This window comes from Chionomys nivalis, chromosome 2 (genome assembly GCF_950005125.1).
Source record: "Chionomys nivalis chromosome 2, mChiNiv1.1, whole genome shotgun sequence".
Taxonomy (NCBI): Eukaryota; Metazoa; Chordata; class Mammalia; order Rodentia; family Cricetidae; genus Chionomys; species Chionomys nivalis.
In genome coordinates this window covers 45,283,020-45,300,614 of record NC_080087.1, presented here as the reverse complement: position 1 = coordinate 45,300,614, position 17,595 = coordinate 45,283,020, and the positions used below count along the sequence as shown (strand labels likewise).

General features: G+C 40.8%; 1 protein-coding gene across 1 annotated transcript in view; it reads right to left on the bottom strand.

Moving 5' to 3' along the window:
• Positions 1 to 12,717, bottom strand: part of Tbc1d32 (TBC1 domain family member 32) — a 220,742-nt gene extending 208,025 nt beyond the window's left edge. Inside the window, exons 1-2 of the mRNA XM_057761363.1 lie at positions 12,529 to 12,717; positions 10,004 to 10,165 (exon numbers count right to left, since the gene is read on the bottom strand). Coding sequence (XP_057617346.1) covers positions 10,004 to 10,165; positions 12,529 to 12,683 — 317 coding nt within the window. The 5' untranslated portion in view covers positions 12,684 to 12,717. The remainder of the gene's footprint in view (positions 1 to 10,003; positions 10,166 to 12,528) is intronic.
• Positions 12,718 to 17,595: the final 4,878 nt, after the last annotated feature.

Genomic DNA, 17,595 nt, shown 5'->3' with positions numbered 1-17,595 from the left:
GGAAATAGACAAGATTGATGGGCAAAAAATGGGAATCTTGGGGGGTGGGGTGGGATGGGGATGAGGGGAGATGGGGAGAGAAAAGTGTGAAGGAGAGGATGAGGGGAACTGGGGGAATCGGGGTGATTGGGGGTAAAGGAAGGTTGGATGGGGGAGCAGGGAAACTCATACCTTAGTTAAGGGAGCCACCTAAGGGTTGGCAAGAGACTTGAACCTGGAATGGCTACCAGAAGCCCAGGGCAATGTCCCCAGTTAGTTCATTGGGGCACCTGAGGATAGGGAACCTGAAATGAAACTATCCTATAATCATACTGATGAATATCTTGCATATCGCCATAGAACCTTCATCTAGCGATGGATGGAGATAGAGACAGAGACCCACACTGGAGCACCGGACTGAGCTCCCAAGGTTATAATGAGGAGCAGAAGGAGAGAGAACATCAACAAGGAAGTCAGGACCATGAGGGGTGCACCCAACCACTGAGACAGGGGGGCCGATCTATTGGGAGCTCACCAAGGCCAGCTGGACTGCTACTGAAAAAAACATGGGATAAAACCGGACTCTCTTAATGTGGTGGACAATGAGAGCTGACGAGAGGCCAAGGAGAATGGCACAGGAACTTTCATCTGGCGATGGATCGAGAGAGAGACAGAGACCCAATTTGGATCAACCGTCTGAGCTCTTAAGGTCCAAATGAGGAGCAGAAGGAGGGAGAACATGAGCAAGGAAATCAGGACCACGAGGGGTGCACCCACCCACTGTGACAGTGGAACTGATCTATTGGGAGCTCACCAAGGCCAGCTGAACTGGGACTGAATAAGCATGGGTTGAAACTGGACTCTCTGAACAAGGCGGACAATGAAGGCTGATGAGAAGCCAAGGACAATGGCACTAGGTTTCGATCCTAATACATGAACTGGCTTTGTGGGAGCGTAGCCTGTTTGGATGCTCACCTTCCTGGACCTAGATAGAAGTGGGAGGACCTTGGTCTTCATGTAGAGCAGGGAATTTGGACTGCTCTTCAGTATCGAGAGGGAGGGGGAGTGGACTAGGGGGAGGAGAAGTGGAGTGGGGATAGGGGGAGGGGAGCGGGGGGAGGGGGCAATATGTGGGAGGAGGGGGAGGGAAATGGGAAACGGGGAGCAGTTGGAAATTTTAAGTAAAAAAGAATAAAAAATAAATAAATAAATAAATAAAAGAAAATAATTTCCTCATAGGATCATATAAAACTCTGCACTTATCACTAAAATGCTTCCATGCCTCCATTATCTGATCAGGTTTAGCATTCTTTTTGGAATAAGCAGCTAGACTCAGACTACTAGGTATTTAAATATTGTCCAAATATGGACAGAACTCCCTTATTTTTCTATAAAATAAGAAACTTTAGCCAGGTACAGTGGTGAATGTATTTAATCCCAGCACTCAGGAGGCAGAGGCAGGTGGATCTCTGTGAGTTTGAGGCCAGCCTGGTCTACAAAGAGAGTTCCAGAACAGTCAGAGCTATTACACAAAGAAACCTTATCTCAAAAAACCAAAAATAAAAAAAAAAGAAATTTTAACTTTATGGACTTTATTCCATATGTTAATATCTGAACTATTTATGTCTATATATTGTCATCTTATTCCAATGAGTAACAACAATAAATAATAGTTCTTATAAGAGAAACAGAATTCCTGTCCAGACTAATATTTTTAAGCTTAGTTTATAAATAAATTAGAATTAATTTTCTTTAATACAATAGGTAATAAATACTCAAGCAGAAATTTGAGAAACTCTGATACTGGGGTTGGTAGAATATTATCTCTGATGGTTTAAAACAGAATGGCCCTCATGGGCCATTTGAATCCTTGGTATCTAGTAGTTGGAATTTTTCACAGCAATAAAAAAGTAATTAAGACATTATTTTATTGACCTAAATTGACTTTCCACTAAATAAAATTTAACTGAAACACGTGCACATTCTTTCCATTATATATGATCTATGGCTGTTCTCATATTGTTGATAAAATATACAGGGAGTAAAACCTAAAGTGTTTATTGTATGCCCATTACCATCCCCTGCCATAAGGGATGATGAAGTAGGACGGTGAAAGGAACCCAGGACCCTGGAAGGGAACAGTGACAGACCCACCGTGCATCCACTCATCACTTGCATGCTCCAGAGGAAAGTTAATTTCTTTGGGGCTTGTGTTTTCATGCTTCTTTGTTATAAACACTTATTACAAATTTGGACTAATATATTTCTTCCTTGATATTTCCATACAGCCTTTTGTATATATCATAGCACTTAACACACCGAATTGAATCTGTTTCATTTCCATTTCAGAGCAGTGTTAAACTCTTCTCTTTACACTGTAGATTAGTGAAGGGTGGAAAACACCTCCTTCCTCTTTACAGTACACCATATTGTAGCTGCTCGCTCAATGCATGAAGACTATCTGACATATTAGGGAAAAAGAGTTATCGCTAACTCTTTCAACATCAGTCTGCTTTCCTTGTTAAAACTGTACTGAGCCTAGGTACAGCAATGAAGAAAAGAAGCCTATCTCATAAGTTTGGGGGATCACAAGCTTGCTTAGTTTCTGCCCAACTCTAGTCCAGACCTCATGGTAAACAGCACACAAATCACAAGATTGCTGGAGAAGGGGATAGACAAGACCAGAAGCCAGGAGGTAGGGAGGAGACTGTTGCTTTCTAACATCTGTTTATCTTTCTCTGTGGCAAGCATGCATGCTTGCTCACTCACTTACTAGAACTAAACACAGTTAAGAACTGCCTTAATCCCGGCTGAGACTCCATTTTCAATGACCTAATTTTCTTGTATGTAGCTTCTCTTTAGGGATCTATTGTTTCCTAATTCTGCCACATTGGGGACCAAACTCCTAACACTGTTTGAGAACAAATAACATCTACAGTATTGCAATTTGTAACATAAAACTGATTATAGTTTAATTATAATTCAAAAAATATATAATTATAATCATTCATTATAATTAAATAAAACACTTCAATTTTATTAACAAGTCTCTATTAAGCATCTATAATATTATAGGCACTTTCAAGGCATTAAAGATACAGAAATAAAAAAATAGGATACAAATTTATCTTTGTAGATCACCCATCCTATCAATGAAATACTGAAATTTAAAATAAAAGATAGATATAGATTGTATCCTTTCTTAGTGACAGGATATATAGAAAAATATATATAGAAAAATAAAGCAAAATAAGGAAATAAGATGAAGAGAGAAAGGCTATTGGTTTAGGCAGAATAGAGAACAAAATGCCTTAAAATGAAGACAGTGAACTAAGATGCTCCCAAGTTGAATGTTAAATCAGATAATCTATGGAAAGAACACGCTACAGAAATCCAACATGAGGACAAACCTGAGAGATGTGCCTGCCTGACTGTTTAATAAATAGATAGACCAGTGTGGTGGGAGAATTATGGGGAAGAAGTTAGGAGAGTGTGCGGAAAGCTCATGGCCAGCCCTGTGGACTACCTAGAAAGCCCTGAGTTTTCTCTGTAGAATGTGAAGGGTATGGCGTCGGGGTACTGTCAAGAAATCCCAATGAAGTATTAGTGTTGGAAGAGCAGCAAAAACTGGAAGGAAGTGTGCTCCTCACATCTGCCTAGCCTGCACAGGTGCTAAGATCCAAGGAAACTTCAAAAGAGGACTTATAACCTCTCCTCCTCCCATGCCAGAAATCCCAGAACATGGAGGTTGCAGAGAACAAGAGGTTCAACTCCCACTTCTGCACACAGCTCCCTTCTGCACACAGCTCCATGTGGAAGCTGCCATAGTCAGAGGGAGCTGAGACCCTCATCCATCAGATCAGAGCTGGCGGGCCAGCAATTCACTCATTTTGGTTCTTATCCTGTGCTATTTACCTTCCACTTTTGTGGATGCCTCGTGATGCTTTTGCTTTTGCTTATACAGAGCTCTGTTGAGTTTGCAGACTCCTGCTGATGTTTTTCCACCCGGTTTACCCTGCAGATACATCTCCCAAACTCCCGCACATATTCCTAACTCTTTTCTTCTTTCTCCATTTTATATTCTCCTCTTTTTAACTCTTAACCAAAACCTCCCACAGCTTCAACAATCTCTAAAATCTGTGAACCCTACCAGCATCCCAACTTTCCCTTCCCAGCTATTTTACCCACCTCAAGGTTTTTCTTTTGAAAGGAAAGCCAATAGTTAATCTCTATCTTTCCATATATCCCATTTCCCTACCAAGCCTAATTTTATTAACAAAATGTCTTTATACTCCATACTGTCCTGGGGTGCTTACCCCCAACAGTACTGAAGACAAGGGGGAGCCTAGCAGCAACTGTCCAGCACAATATTCTGATGGAGGGGTTAATTTCATTGGTTAAATAAAGAAACTGCCTTAGCCCTTTAATAGGACAGAAAATTAGGTAGGCGGAGTAGACAAAACAAAATGCTGAGAGAAAGAAGCCGAGTCAGGGCAGTCGTCATGATTTGCCCACCAGACACAGACGCAGGTTAAGATCTCCCTGGTAACCACACTGGAGCACCGGACTGAGCTCCCAAGGTTATAATGAGGAACAGAAGGAGAGAGAACATCAACAAGGAAGTCAGGACCATGAGGGGTGCACCCAACCACTGAGACAGGGGGGCCGATCTATTGGGAGCTCACCAAGGCCAGCTGGACTGCTACTGAAAAAAACATGGGATAAAACCGGACTCTCTTAATGTGGTGGACAATGAGAGCTGACGAGAGGCCAAGGAGAATGGCACAGGAACTTTCATCTGGCGATGGATCGAGAGAGAGACAGAGACCCAATTTGGATCAACCGTCTGAGCTCTTAAGGTCCAAATGAGGAGCAGAAGGAGGGAGAACATGAGCAAGGAAATCAGGACCACGAGGGGTGCACCCACCCACTGTGACAGTGGAACTGATCTATTGGGAGCTCTCCAAGGCCAGCTGGACTGGGACTGAATAAGCATGGGTTGAAACTGGACTCTCTGAACAAGGCGGACAATGAAGGCTGATGAGAAGCCAAGGACAATGGCACTAGGTTTCGATCCTAATACATGAACTGGCTTTGTGGGAGTGTAGCCTGTTTGGATGCTCACCTTCCTGGACCTAGATAGAAGTGGGAGGACCTTGGTCTTCATGTAGAGCAGGGAATTTGGACTGCTCTTCAGTATTGAGAGGGAGGGGGAGTGGACTAGGGGGAGGAGAAGTGGAGTGGGGATAGGGGGAGGGGAGCGGGGGGAGGGGGCAATATGTGGGAGGAGGGGGAGGGAAATGGGAAACGGGGAGCAGTTGGAAATTTTAAGTAAAAAAGAATAAAATAAAAAAAAAAAAAAAAAAAAGATCTCCCTGGTAAGCCAGCTCGTGGTGCTACACAAAATATTGGAAATGGGTTAGATCAATATGTAAGAGCTAGCCAATAAGAGGCTGGAACTAATGGGCCAGGCAATGTTTAAAAGAATACAGTTTCCGTGTAATTATTTAGGGTATAAAGCTAGCCGTGCGGGCAGCCGGGTGGTGGACGCAGCCCGCCGCCACTCCTATTACAACAATATTCAGATAGTGGTAATAAGAAGCAATCATCATTGTTACTGAAGCTACTGCCCTACTCAGAGGAAAACAGAGTTTCATTCAAGCACCCTGAGCTCCTGGGTTGTGCAACTATTTTCTGAACTACACACTCAATTCTGCCACATAAAGTCAAATACTTCAATGGAAACAAGTATTGCTGATACAAAAAAAAACACACCAAGCTCAGAACTAGTAACAGATAAATAAATTCTACCGCAGCAATATAAAACATAAAGTAGGACAAGATGACTATCCCCAGAACCACTAAGCCTGCAGTGATGGCATCTGGAGAGAGAACGAGGAAGCCACAGGCAGAAACTCAAAGGAATCATCATAAACACAGATGTATACATGAGTGTGTTCAAAGAAGAAAATTAGTTCCTGGTTGAGAGTACAAACAGCTAGATGAAATAAAGAAGGTACTGCAAGATATGAAAGAGAAATTCAAAAAAATAAAAAAATAAAGAAAAAGAAATTCAACAGAGACAGAAATGCTGAATAAAAAGGACATCAGAAATGCTACAAATGGAAAACCCAGTAAATCAAATACAAAGCTCTGTGGAAAGTCCCATGATAGGACAGGTCAAGGAGAAGACAGACTTTCTGAGTGAGAATACAAAGTTGAGGAACTGCAACAAGCAAACAAAGAAAAAAATAAAACAATAATTAGTCCATGATATACACGACACTCTAAAAAGACCAAACTTACAGATAATAGATATAAAATGAGAAGATTCTAGATCTACATGCATAGAAAATATTTTTAGAGGATTACAAGAGAAAATTTCCCAGAATTAGGAAAGGAGATGCCGATCCAGCAGACAGTGGAGGCATTTAGGGCCCCAAACTGATGAGACAGGAAAGAAACTCTCATCATTTCAAGACAGTTCAAATACTAAATATACAAAACAAGAAAGTACACAGACAGCAACAGGGGAAAAACAATAAATCATGTACAAAGACATGCCCATCAAAACAACAGCAGATTATTCAACTAAAACTTTAAATCCAGAAGAGTCCGGACAAATGAACTTCAAATTCTGAAAGACAGCTGCCAATCCGGACTATTATACTCAGCAAAGCTATTTGTCATAAAAATCAGGAGCATCTACTTGCTGCCTCCAAGAAACCAGCTCTCCACAAAGGCGGGCAGTCACCTAGGATGAAAAGATGGGGTAGGGTGTGTCAAGCTAATGGGTCTAGGAAGCACATATCACTGCTCTGCTATCTGACTAGGCAGACATCAAACCAAAATTAATGAGGATTATTAGCATGTCACTTCATACTGATTAGGGGAACAACCCATTAGAAGGCACTACAATTTAAACATCCCTTCCCAGAACAGAGATGCACTCAGTTTCATAAATACTTTTAGTTGCAAAGTCACAGATGGACCCTAGCACAATAGTAACAAGTGGCTTCAATAGCCCACTCTCACCAACTGACAAGTCCTTCCTATAGAAACAAGAACAACAACAGAAACAGACAAATTAGATGAAGTCACAGATCAAATGGCATTAAGAAATATCTTCAGATACTCGATCCAAATGCTATAGAACACACATTCTTTCCAGCTGGCAACAGAACTTCCCCTAAAAATAGATCACATGCTAGGACACAAAGCAAGTCTCAACAAATACAAGAGAACTGAAACCATTCCTTGTGTCTTCCATTGATCACAATGGAATATGACTACACAGCGAGGGCAGTGGTGGTGTGCACCTTTAATCCCAGCACTCGGGAGGCAGGCAAGTGGATCTCTGTGAGTTCGAGGCCAGCCTGGGTCTACAAAGCAAGTGCCAGGACAGCCAGGACTGTTATATAAAGAAACCTTGTCTCAGATAACAAACAAACAAACAAACAAAACATGAACAAACCACAGATTGATGAAAGAAATCAAGAAAGGGGGCTAGAGAAATGGTTCAGTGGTTAAAAGTTTTGCCTACTCTTCCAAAGGTCCTGAGTTCAATTCCCAGCAACCACATGTGCTAACAACCATCCATAATGAGATTTGGTGCCCTCTTCGGGCCTGCAGGAATACATGCAGGCAGAACACTGAATACATAATAAATAAATAAATAAATAAATAAATAAATAAATAAATCTTTAAAAAAAATCAAGAAAGAAGTAAAAACTTCCTAGAATCAAATAAAAAAAAATACAGCACAACAAAATCTGTATGATATAATTAAAGCAATTCTAAGACAGAAATATGTAGTTCTAAGTACCTAAATTAATAAATCAGAGAGTTCTCAAATAAATAACTTAATTTTGTACTTTATAAAAACAAAAAACAAAAAAAAACCAAAAAAAAAAAAAGAACAAAAAACAAAGAACAAGCCATACCTGAAATCAGTAGAAAGAAATAAATCAATATGATCAAGGGAGAGAGGTGCTCACCAACCCCTAACCCTGGCCACACACAGCTACCAACAGCTGATGGCTTCTGGGAGAAAAACAGTTTTCTTCAAAGCTGTGACCCCAGGTAGGTCCACTATGCTCTGGTGGATGGCCCCACACCCATAGAAGGGCAACACTAATTGTACTCAATGGGGGTCATAAAACAAACTACAGGACAGGAAGCTAGAAAGCTGGCAGGATAAGAAGATGGATCTAGGAGTCAGGCAGAGAAGTGGGGGTAAATATGTTCAAAATACATCATATGCATGTATGAAATTCTCAAACAGTTAAGAGCACTGGCTGCGCTTCCAGAGTTCCTGAGTTCAATTCCCCGCACCGACATGATGACTCACAACTATCTGTAGTGAGATCCGGTGCTCTCTCCTCTGGCGTGCAGGCACACATACAGGCAGTATACTGTATGCATAATAAATGAATAAATCTTTTTTGAAAAGTAAATAAACTTAATGAAGAGTTGGTTTTTTGAAAAGACATACAAGGCTGACAAACCCTTAACAAAACTAAAGAAGGAGAAGACACAAATTATTAGGTCCTACCTTGAAAATATCACCTACTAAAATTGGAAAATATAAAAAGAGTGGGTAAGTTTCTAAATGATGTGACCTACAAAACTGAACCAAGATGCAGAAGACAACTGAAAGAGCTCAATGACAAGCAGTGAGGGTGAAACAGTAATTTAAACTGCCCCAACTAAAGAAAACCTAGGCCCAGCTGGGCTGATTAACTGATGAGTTTCATAAAACCTTTGAAGAATCAACACCACTGCTTCCGAAACTATGCCACAAAACAGAGAAAGTACGAACACTATCAAACTTTTTTTTTACAAAGCTTACACATTGGAAAAAGAACAGCATCTTCAAAGGTGGCAGGAAAAATGGAATTTCTCCATTTACAAGAAACTGAATATGTACACACATACATACACATATCTGCACAAAAGTCAACTACAAATAGATCAAGGAACTCAACATAACATCGATTCTCCGTAATTTCTAGAGGGGAGTACACTTCAAGGTACAGGCAGAGGCAAAGATTTTCTAAGTAGGACTTGAATCACTTAGAAAATAAGGCCAATTTCTACAAATGAGATTTCCTGAAAAATGAAGTACAGAAAACTGACAATTAAGGAAGAGACAGCCTATACAATGGGTGAAAATCTCTGTCATCTATATATTCTACAGAGGATTAGTATCTAGAATATACAAAGAGTTCAAAAAAACTAAACATCAAAACAAACAACCAGTCCCAAATAAATAAATACATAAATAAATGAGTCATGAACCCAGAGTTCTAAAAAGAAAAAATTACAAATGTCTAATAAATACTTTTAAAGTGTTCCCCATTGCTAGTTAACAGGGAAATGTAAAAGTGCTACTTTGAAATTCCACCCACTCATTTCAGAATGGCTATCATTAAGAAAGCAAAGGACAACAAAAGCTGGTGAGGATTTGGTGAAGAGGAACCTTTATCACCTTATCCACCATTAGCAGGAATGCAGGCGGGTGCAGGCACTATGGAAATCAGTACAGAAAATCTTCAAAAAATTAAAAATAGAACTTCCATGGAGCCATGCAACATCTGGGCCATACACTACGTCCTGTTACAGCTATGGGCATATCCATACACACTGCTGCTATACTCACAATAGCTAGAACAGGGAATCAGCCTAGATGTCCACCAACGGGCAAATGGATAACGAATATGTGATACCTCTGTGATACCTACATACAATGGATGTTTATTCAGCTATAAAGAAAACTACAATTTTCAGGAAAGTGGAACTGGGAAACACTTCACTGAACAACGCATCTCAGACCAGCAAGAAAAGCACATGTTCTCTCTCACATGTATATCCTATGTTTTCATTTTTAGATCTGTGATTCTGATTTCGGAGCATCTACAGAGGTCGGGAAGCAGAAGGAGCCCATGAGAAGGCAAGTCAAAGGGCTTATTAGGTGAGGAGATCTATATTATAAACACAAACATAATTATTATGCCATACTCACTCCTTAGACTCCTGCGTTCTCTTAGTGACATGCTGTACAACTGTGTCATAACCAGATTCCTCACCCTGGTTATGATCAGATATGCATTTTTCCATTTCTTCTTCGATCATAGACCCCAACGTGTTACATATGTGCTGTCTAAGGTATTTTACAAATTCATAGCTGAAACAAATAGAGAAATAAAACGGAACAAATATCAGTGCCATTTATTAACCAGAGCTAAGGAATTTAGCACGCAAAGGCCTGTAACACGCGAAAATGTCTTGCCTTGTTATTAAGAAAATAAGTAACAAATGCTGGCAAGAAATCTCTAAATCCTTTATTTTATTTATTGGAAAAATGTAGGTCAGGCTGGCTTCAAATTCAAAATCCTTCTTCATTAGCCTCCTCCAGCCTGGGATTATGGGTGCACACTATCGTGCCAGCAAGTTTTGTATCCTAGACTGACCAATCTTCCTACGTAAGTAAAATACTTGCCCAAATGTTTGTATCAATATTCTGAGAAAGTCACAAGTTCACCATGGAAAACAACCATAAAGTTTTCTTGGGAAATGGAGGTAATAACACTGGAGAAGAGTCGAAACGTGAATGTCTTTACTTAAATATATATATATATATATATATATATATATATATATATATATATATACAGCTTACAGAGAAAACAACAAAAGGCCACTAAAGGAAGGGACAGGTTAGCATCTCAACATGACAAATCTCCATGACGACATTACCTATATTAGTTTCTCCTCCAGTGACCACACGGTCCCCCATTTTGGTTTATAGTTCCTGAAATTACATCATTTACTGACTTAAATGTCTCCAATACCATCTTCTTATATAAATGCTAACAACCCAGAAACCTGGGACCTCATATAAGTTTTTTGATATGTAGAATTATAAAAGGGAGATATAACTGCAGACCTTAGAAATATTAAGGTAACAGGATGTTAATGAAAATCTTTATGTAAATTAGTTTTAAAAATCTAGATAAAATTAAAAAGTTCCCAAAATGCAATGCTAAAACCACTGACTTATTTACTATTTTTGGAGCACACGCGTGCCAGTGTGGTGGTGTGCACCTCTCATCTCAGCACTCCAGAGGCCAAGATAAAGAGATCTCTGTTAGCTGTAGGACAGCCTCGTCTACACAGCAAGCTCCAGGCCAACAGAGCTATATAGTGAGATCCTGTCAAAAACAGAACAAAAACCAAGCAAATGAGTTGTGTAATAAATTCAACTTTTGGGAAGATGCCAAATTTTCTATATTGTGCCTTTTAAATAATAAATCTATGACCAAAAAAAAAAACTGATTTCAAGTATGTCTAAAGAATAGTACCATCCAATAACTGAGATTAGCAGTGAGATACTATGGAAATAAGCAACGATGAAGGAAGCCATAAGCACAATCATAAATTAAAAAAAAATCAAGCTGTGTAGGAAGATGCATGCTCCCATCACTTAGGATGTTGAAACACAATAGTAACTTTCAGGCTAGCCTGGGCAACACACCAAGCAAGTCTCAAAATTTAGTATTAAATACGAAACTCTACAGTGATTCTTTCTACATCTTTTAAAACTTGCTTTGGGAACCTGAGGGAATTATAATGGACAACCCATAAAACAAGTAAACAAATAACCTTTAACACCGAACATCAAAGGCTTGAAAGAACCCCTAATGCTCATTTTCAGAAAAACTGAACTTCAAGTTATCCAAAAGTCAATAAATAAAATAAAATAAAATAAAATGTCTCCTGTCATTCAAGAGACCCTGGGTTCCATTCCCAGCACCAGAGTGAATTAAATAGATTAGCAGACTAAAGCGACATCACAAGAAACAATGACTGTGAGACCAAATAAAATGCAAACACTGGATTTGAAAAAAGCTACAAGTCATCATAAACCGAGAGCCTGGAGATAGACTGTGACTGAGAGGCTTAACTTGGTGTATGAATAAACTCCAAAGAAAGGATTAGCTCTCTTTAAAGATATTTAAGTCTAAGGTGCGTTTACATTTTTAAAGACCATTCTGGTAGCACCTGACAACTTTCTTTTTTCCTCCATGCCTGGCATCCTGCCTCTCGTCACTGGACTCAGGGAAATTGCATGGGCGCCCTCCAGCTCCACAGGCACCCAGACCTACTTCAGCACGGGAGCCCTTGCGGCGTTGAATGGCTAACTACAGCAGGTAGTGAAGCAACAGACCAGTAAATAGGGATCTTGGGGGCCACTGCTTCTAGGTAAAGTGAAAGGAATCTTAATCCCGAATTTCAGGGATTAAGATTGCTCTTTAAAGTACACGAATTTACAATTGATGTAACAGCAAAGAAAAACAGGCAGAAGAGGCTCTGGAAAACGAGTTTTTTAAAAAGGAAAAAATAAATTCGGCACTGGGACAACTGGTAGACAAACTAAACCACCAATTAGTTATTTTAACAAAAATCAAATGAATCTCTTTATCCGAATCATTTTCACTTTCCCTGGACCAGTGGTTTGTTTGCTTAAAAACTTAAACTCGACTTTACTTGTGGAAATTTTCGTCAGTTTCCTCCAGCCGCAAGAGGATCTCCTCTGCGCACTCCAAGGAGGGAGCGCCGGTGATTTTCTCTTTCACGCTCTGGAACAGCTGCCGGAGCATCGCCTGCAGCATCACCTCATCCTCGCTGGAGAAATGGGCCATTCTGTGCAGCAGTCAAACCTCGGCACCCTCCGCGGGGTCGCCACCAACACAGGCCACCACGCACGCGCAACCCGATCCAATCGCCGTCGGCGCGCAGCGTCGTTCCCTAGGAAACCACCGCCAGCGCCCAGGGGGCGGGGCCGAGACTGAGCAGCTCTGTGCTGGAAAATGAGGCTCTGGGTTTGGAGACCAGGCGTGGGCTGAGGCCGGTGAGGCAATCGATGCTTGCAGTTCCGCGGTAAGAGCAGAGGCTAGGCAGCCCACCCCCACCCCGACCTTCAGGCTCCGCTGGGCGAGCCTGACGGGAACGCCCCGGCTGCGCCTGACGTCAGCTCGCCGACGCGGCGGGGGGAGGGGTGAATCCAGGAGGAGAGCTTGCTGAACCTCGTCCTGCTGGAAGGAAAGGACAAAGTGGCAAGAGGCATTCTATAAAAGCAGAGCAAAAGAAGCTGGACCGAAAGCAGGCTGACGAGTGTCATCTGGAGAGTGGATGGAATTTTAAAAAACTGTTCTCTTTCACCAACACCTGCTGAGCTCCTCCTGTAGCTTACCAAGTGCTGCCTACCTGAGGAGATGTCCCTTCTCAACGTGACAGAATAGAAATTAGCAATTCCCTACGGAGCAGTTAAGGGCCTTACTAGAGAAATGCGATGGGACAGACTGGAAGCAGCTCTCGAACCCTCGTCCCTAGCTAAGTAGATAAAGTTTCTGGGAGTTGGGGAGTAAGTTGCCATTAAGAGTGTGGCCATGCTCCAGAAGATGGCCCAACATCCATGACACTATCAACTATAGACAGCAAAAAGTGGATTTGAGGTGTCTGTTTGTTTTTGTTTTTGTTTTTCGGCCAAGAGAGGTGGGTTGGTAGTAAAGAGCACTGGCTGCTATCCCAGATGGCCCAGGTTCAATTTCCAGCACCTTCATGGGCACTGCACATCTGTAGTTCACAGACATACATGCATGCAAGCACTATACACATAAAATAATTTTTAAAAGAAGGAGGGGAGTAGGGGAGATGGAGTTGCGGGGGTGAATATGATCTAATACATTGTACGCATGAAATTACAAGAAAATAACAAAAATATATTTCTGTAAAAGAAAAGAATGGTGATTGTAGTTGCTGTGGAAACCTAGGATTTTGTTCAAAATCCAGTGGTGAGTTTAAAAGAAACAACATACTAGAGAAAAGTATGGCGGCTTGCGTGTATACAATATTCAGGTGCCAATAGCTACAGAACAGCCCCAAACCACCAACGTCAATAAACTTTCCAAATCTAACTGTAGTCTATCCTTATATCAGATTCACGTCTCAGGTTAGCCAGATTCAGTAATTCTCCTGCCTGTGCTAGTGCATCCAGGAAAACGGACATTTCATTCCAACTTTGGCATCATATTTGTTCAGAAAATATGTTCTTTGCATTTTACTAAAAAAATGAGCTTTAATTTTTTTGTTCTTTAACAATTTCATATATATACTGAATTTCATCCCTATTCCCTTCTCTTATCGACACTCTTCCCACTGAAACACTTCCTTCTGTTTTGATGATTGTTGGTTTCCTATTGATCAACTGAGTTTAATTACAGTTGCCTGCATGAGTATTTTGGGGGAGGGGTTGTTTAGTGGAAATATTGGTAATTTATCAGTGGCTATGCCGCTGAAGAAAATTACACCACCCCCTTCAGCATGCATTTACAGCACATAGATCCTCAGTGAGGGGTAGGGCCTCCAGAGCTCCACGGCCATGCAGGATAAAACCAGCAGAAGTCCAATTTCGTACCGATCTTGTGCAAATAACCACAGCTTCGGTGAGTTCCTAAGTTCAGTGGCTATGGCAAAGAGATACTGTCTTTAAAAAAATCCTCTCCAAATTCTGGCTCTTATATTCTTTTTCACCCACCTCCTCTGAGCCAGTCCCTGAGCCTTAGCACAGGAAGTAATATGGATGTCCTCTTTAAGGTCAAGGACTCCACATTGACTCTGGAATAATGTTTTTGGTACACTGTAAAGATTCGTCACTCATATTGGTTTTAATAAAACAATGATTGACCAGTAACCAGGCGGGAAGTATAGGTGGGGCAACCAGACTAAGATAATTCTGGGAAGAGGAAAGGCAGAGATGCAGTCACCAGCCAGTCAGAGGAAACAAGATGCAAATGTCTCACTAGTAAAAGGTACCAAGCCATGTGGCTAAATATGAATGGGTATTGTGGATTGATTTAAGTTGTGGGAGCCAGTTAATAATAAGCCTGAACTAATGGGTCGGACAGTTTATAGTTAATATAGGCCTCTGTGTGTTTCTTTGGGACCAAATGGCTGCAGGACTGGGCAGGACAGAAACTTCCATTTACACAGTTGTGAGCCTCTGCATTAACAGCTGCATACTGTAAAAAGCAGCTTCTCTGATACTGGCTGGTAGCGGCATTGATCTATGAGTGTGAGTGTAAGTACTTAGAAATCAGTTCAATGATTTATCCATTTAGCAAAATGACAATAATAGGTTCTCAGCGAGAGTTGATGACTTTGCTATCCATGGGGCTCTTGTCAGGTTTACAGTAGCAGACATGAGTTTCTTCCTGTAAAGTTGAGTTCAATCAGAAAACAATTCGTTTCCCCCATAACTTTCAGGCCATTATTGCACCAGTGGGCGTATCTTTCTAGGAAGGCCGGAGGGCTCTTCAAGGCCACCTCTGGACTATTGATGACATTTCTCCCCAGGAGCATACTTAGCACCCTTTCGCACTATGAAAGCTGGTCAGCATGGTGTAAACATCCAGCAAAGATTCTGTGTGATTTCTTTTTAATGTCCTGCAACCAAGTAAAGGAGTCATAAACTATATCCTTTATCTTACAATTGTGTCACCTGTTACATCTATTAATAAAGAGAACTTGGTAGAGTAGCTACGGAACATTATTACTGGGTGATGCTATAAGCTCAGTACATATACATGCATGCATGTGTGTCCATGTGCACAGAGTCACCAGCTGTGGGGAAGAAACATATACTAACACAGAGTGGGCTGTGTTTGCAGCTCAAAACACCAAGGCGAAGCAATGATTAGTGAGCTTTTCATATTTTAGATTCAGAATGTCCTCCAAAGACCCACAGATAAAAGCTTGCTCCTCAGCTCATGGAGTTCTTGGAAAGTAGAGATATCTCCAGAAAGTATGATCTAGTAGTGGGGATTTGTCTCTTATTCTAGTTTCCGTCTGTGCTGGGATAAAATTCTGATCAAAAGCAACTTGAAGAGGAAAGGTTTCGTCAGCTTATATTTTAAGGACACAATCCATCACTGAGGGGAGTCCCAACAGAAACACAAAGCATGGAGACTGGCACCGTGGGAGAGTGCTTCTGGCTAGCATGCTGTCGGGTGCACTTAGTTAGCTTTCCTTTTTTTTTTTTTTTTTTAACTGAGGGCTGAAATAAATAAAGTTGAAACAGAACAGTAGGAAGAATTAATGAAACAAACAGTTAGTTCTTTGAGAAAAACAAAATAGATAAACCCTTGTCGTACCTAATTAAAAAGGCAGAGAGAGAATATGCAAATCAACAAAATCAGAAATGAAAAGGAGGGTATAACAGACTCTGAGAAAATCCAGAGAAGCATTAGGTAATACTTCATACTTCAAAAACCTGTACTCCACAAAATTGGAAAATCTAAAAGAAATGGACAAATTTCTTGATAGATACCACATACCAAAATTAAACCAAGATCAGATCAGGCAGTTTTTACTTAGCTTGTCGTTTCTACTTTCTTAGGCCCTATGTGGAAATTCAGACAGGCCACGCGTTGAAACTCCAAATGTAGCTTGGGGCTGCCGACCGACTCCCAAAGACACAAAGACTTAATATTAGTTATGAATGTTCAGCCTTAGCTTATTCTTGTCCCACTGTCTCTTATAACTTAAATTAACCTGTTTCTCTTCATCTATGCTTTGCCTTGGAGCTTTTTATCTTTTTTATTTTGTATGTTTTTTCCCATGTCTGGTTGGCTGTCGGCTACCTTACTAGCTGGTCATAGGCACTTTCTCATCTTTTTCTCCCTCATTCTCTTCTCTCTTTCAAATCTAGATTCCTCCTCCTACTTATTCTCTCTGCCTACCAGGCCTGTCTATCTCTCTACTGCCTAGCAACATGTCTTTACATCATTAAACAAATGCAGCATAAACAAATGTAACACATCTTTGCCAAGTGAAATAAATATTCCACAACAGACCATTTTGTTAGATGAAGCACGATTAATAAAAGTTCAGGGTAAGAAATTGGAGTTCAACCTGAAGATCCAAAAAGCAAAACAACCAGCCACTGGCTCTTACCTCAACCTCAGTCTGAAATGGTGATCCTTCAGGAATCTCAGAATGAGACTGTGTCTGTGAGCTACCTCCCCCTGTCTTATATTCCTGTCTAGTGCTGGGATTGAAGTCATGCACCGCCCAGTTTCTATATCAACTAGTGTGGTTACTGTAATTAAAGATGTGTGTCATTGTGGCTACTGGGATTAAAGGTATGTGTTACCATAATCTGGTCTGTAATTCCCAGGACCTACCTGGTGGAAGGGGAGACCCTGACCTCCACATGCACAGTATGGCATATGCACACCCACAAACACACACTCACAAAAAAAAAAGAAAGAAAGAAGGAAGGAAGGAAAGTGAGGGCAAAGAGAAGGAAGAAAGAGAGAGAGAGGGAGAATTTAACAATAACATAAAAATCCTGAGCCTAGAAATCTCTATGACAGTGATTCTCAACATGTGGGTCATGGCCCCCTTTGTGGAGTCAAATGACCATTTTACATGGGCAGCATATCAGATATCCTGCATACCAGATATTTACATTACAATTCACAGCAGTAACAAAGTTACAGTTATGAAGTAGTAATAAAATAATTTTGTGGTTAAGTGAACACAAGGGACTGT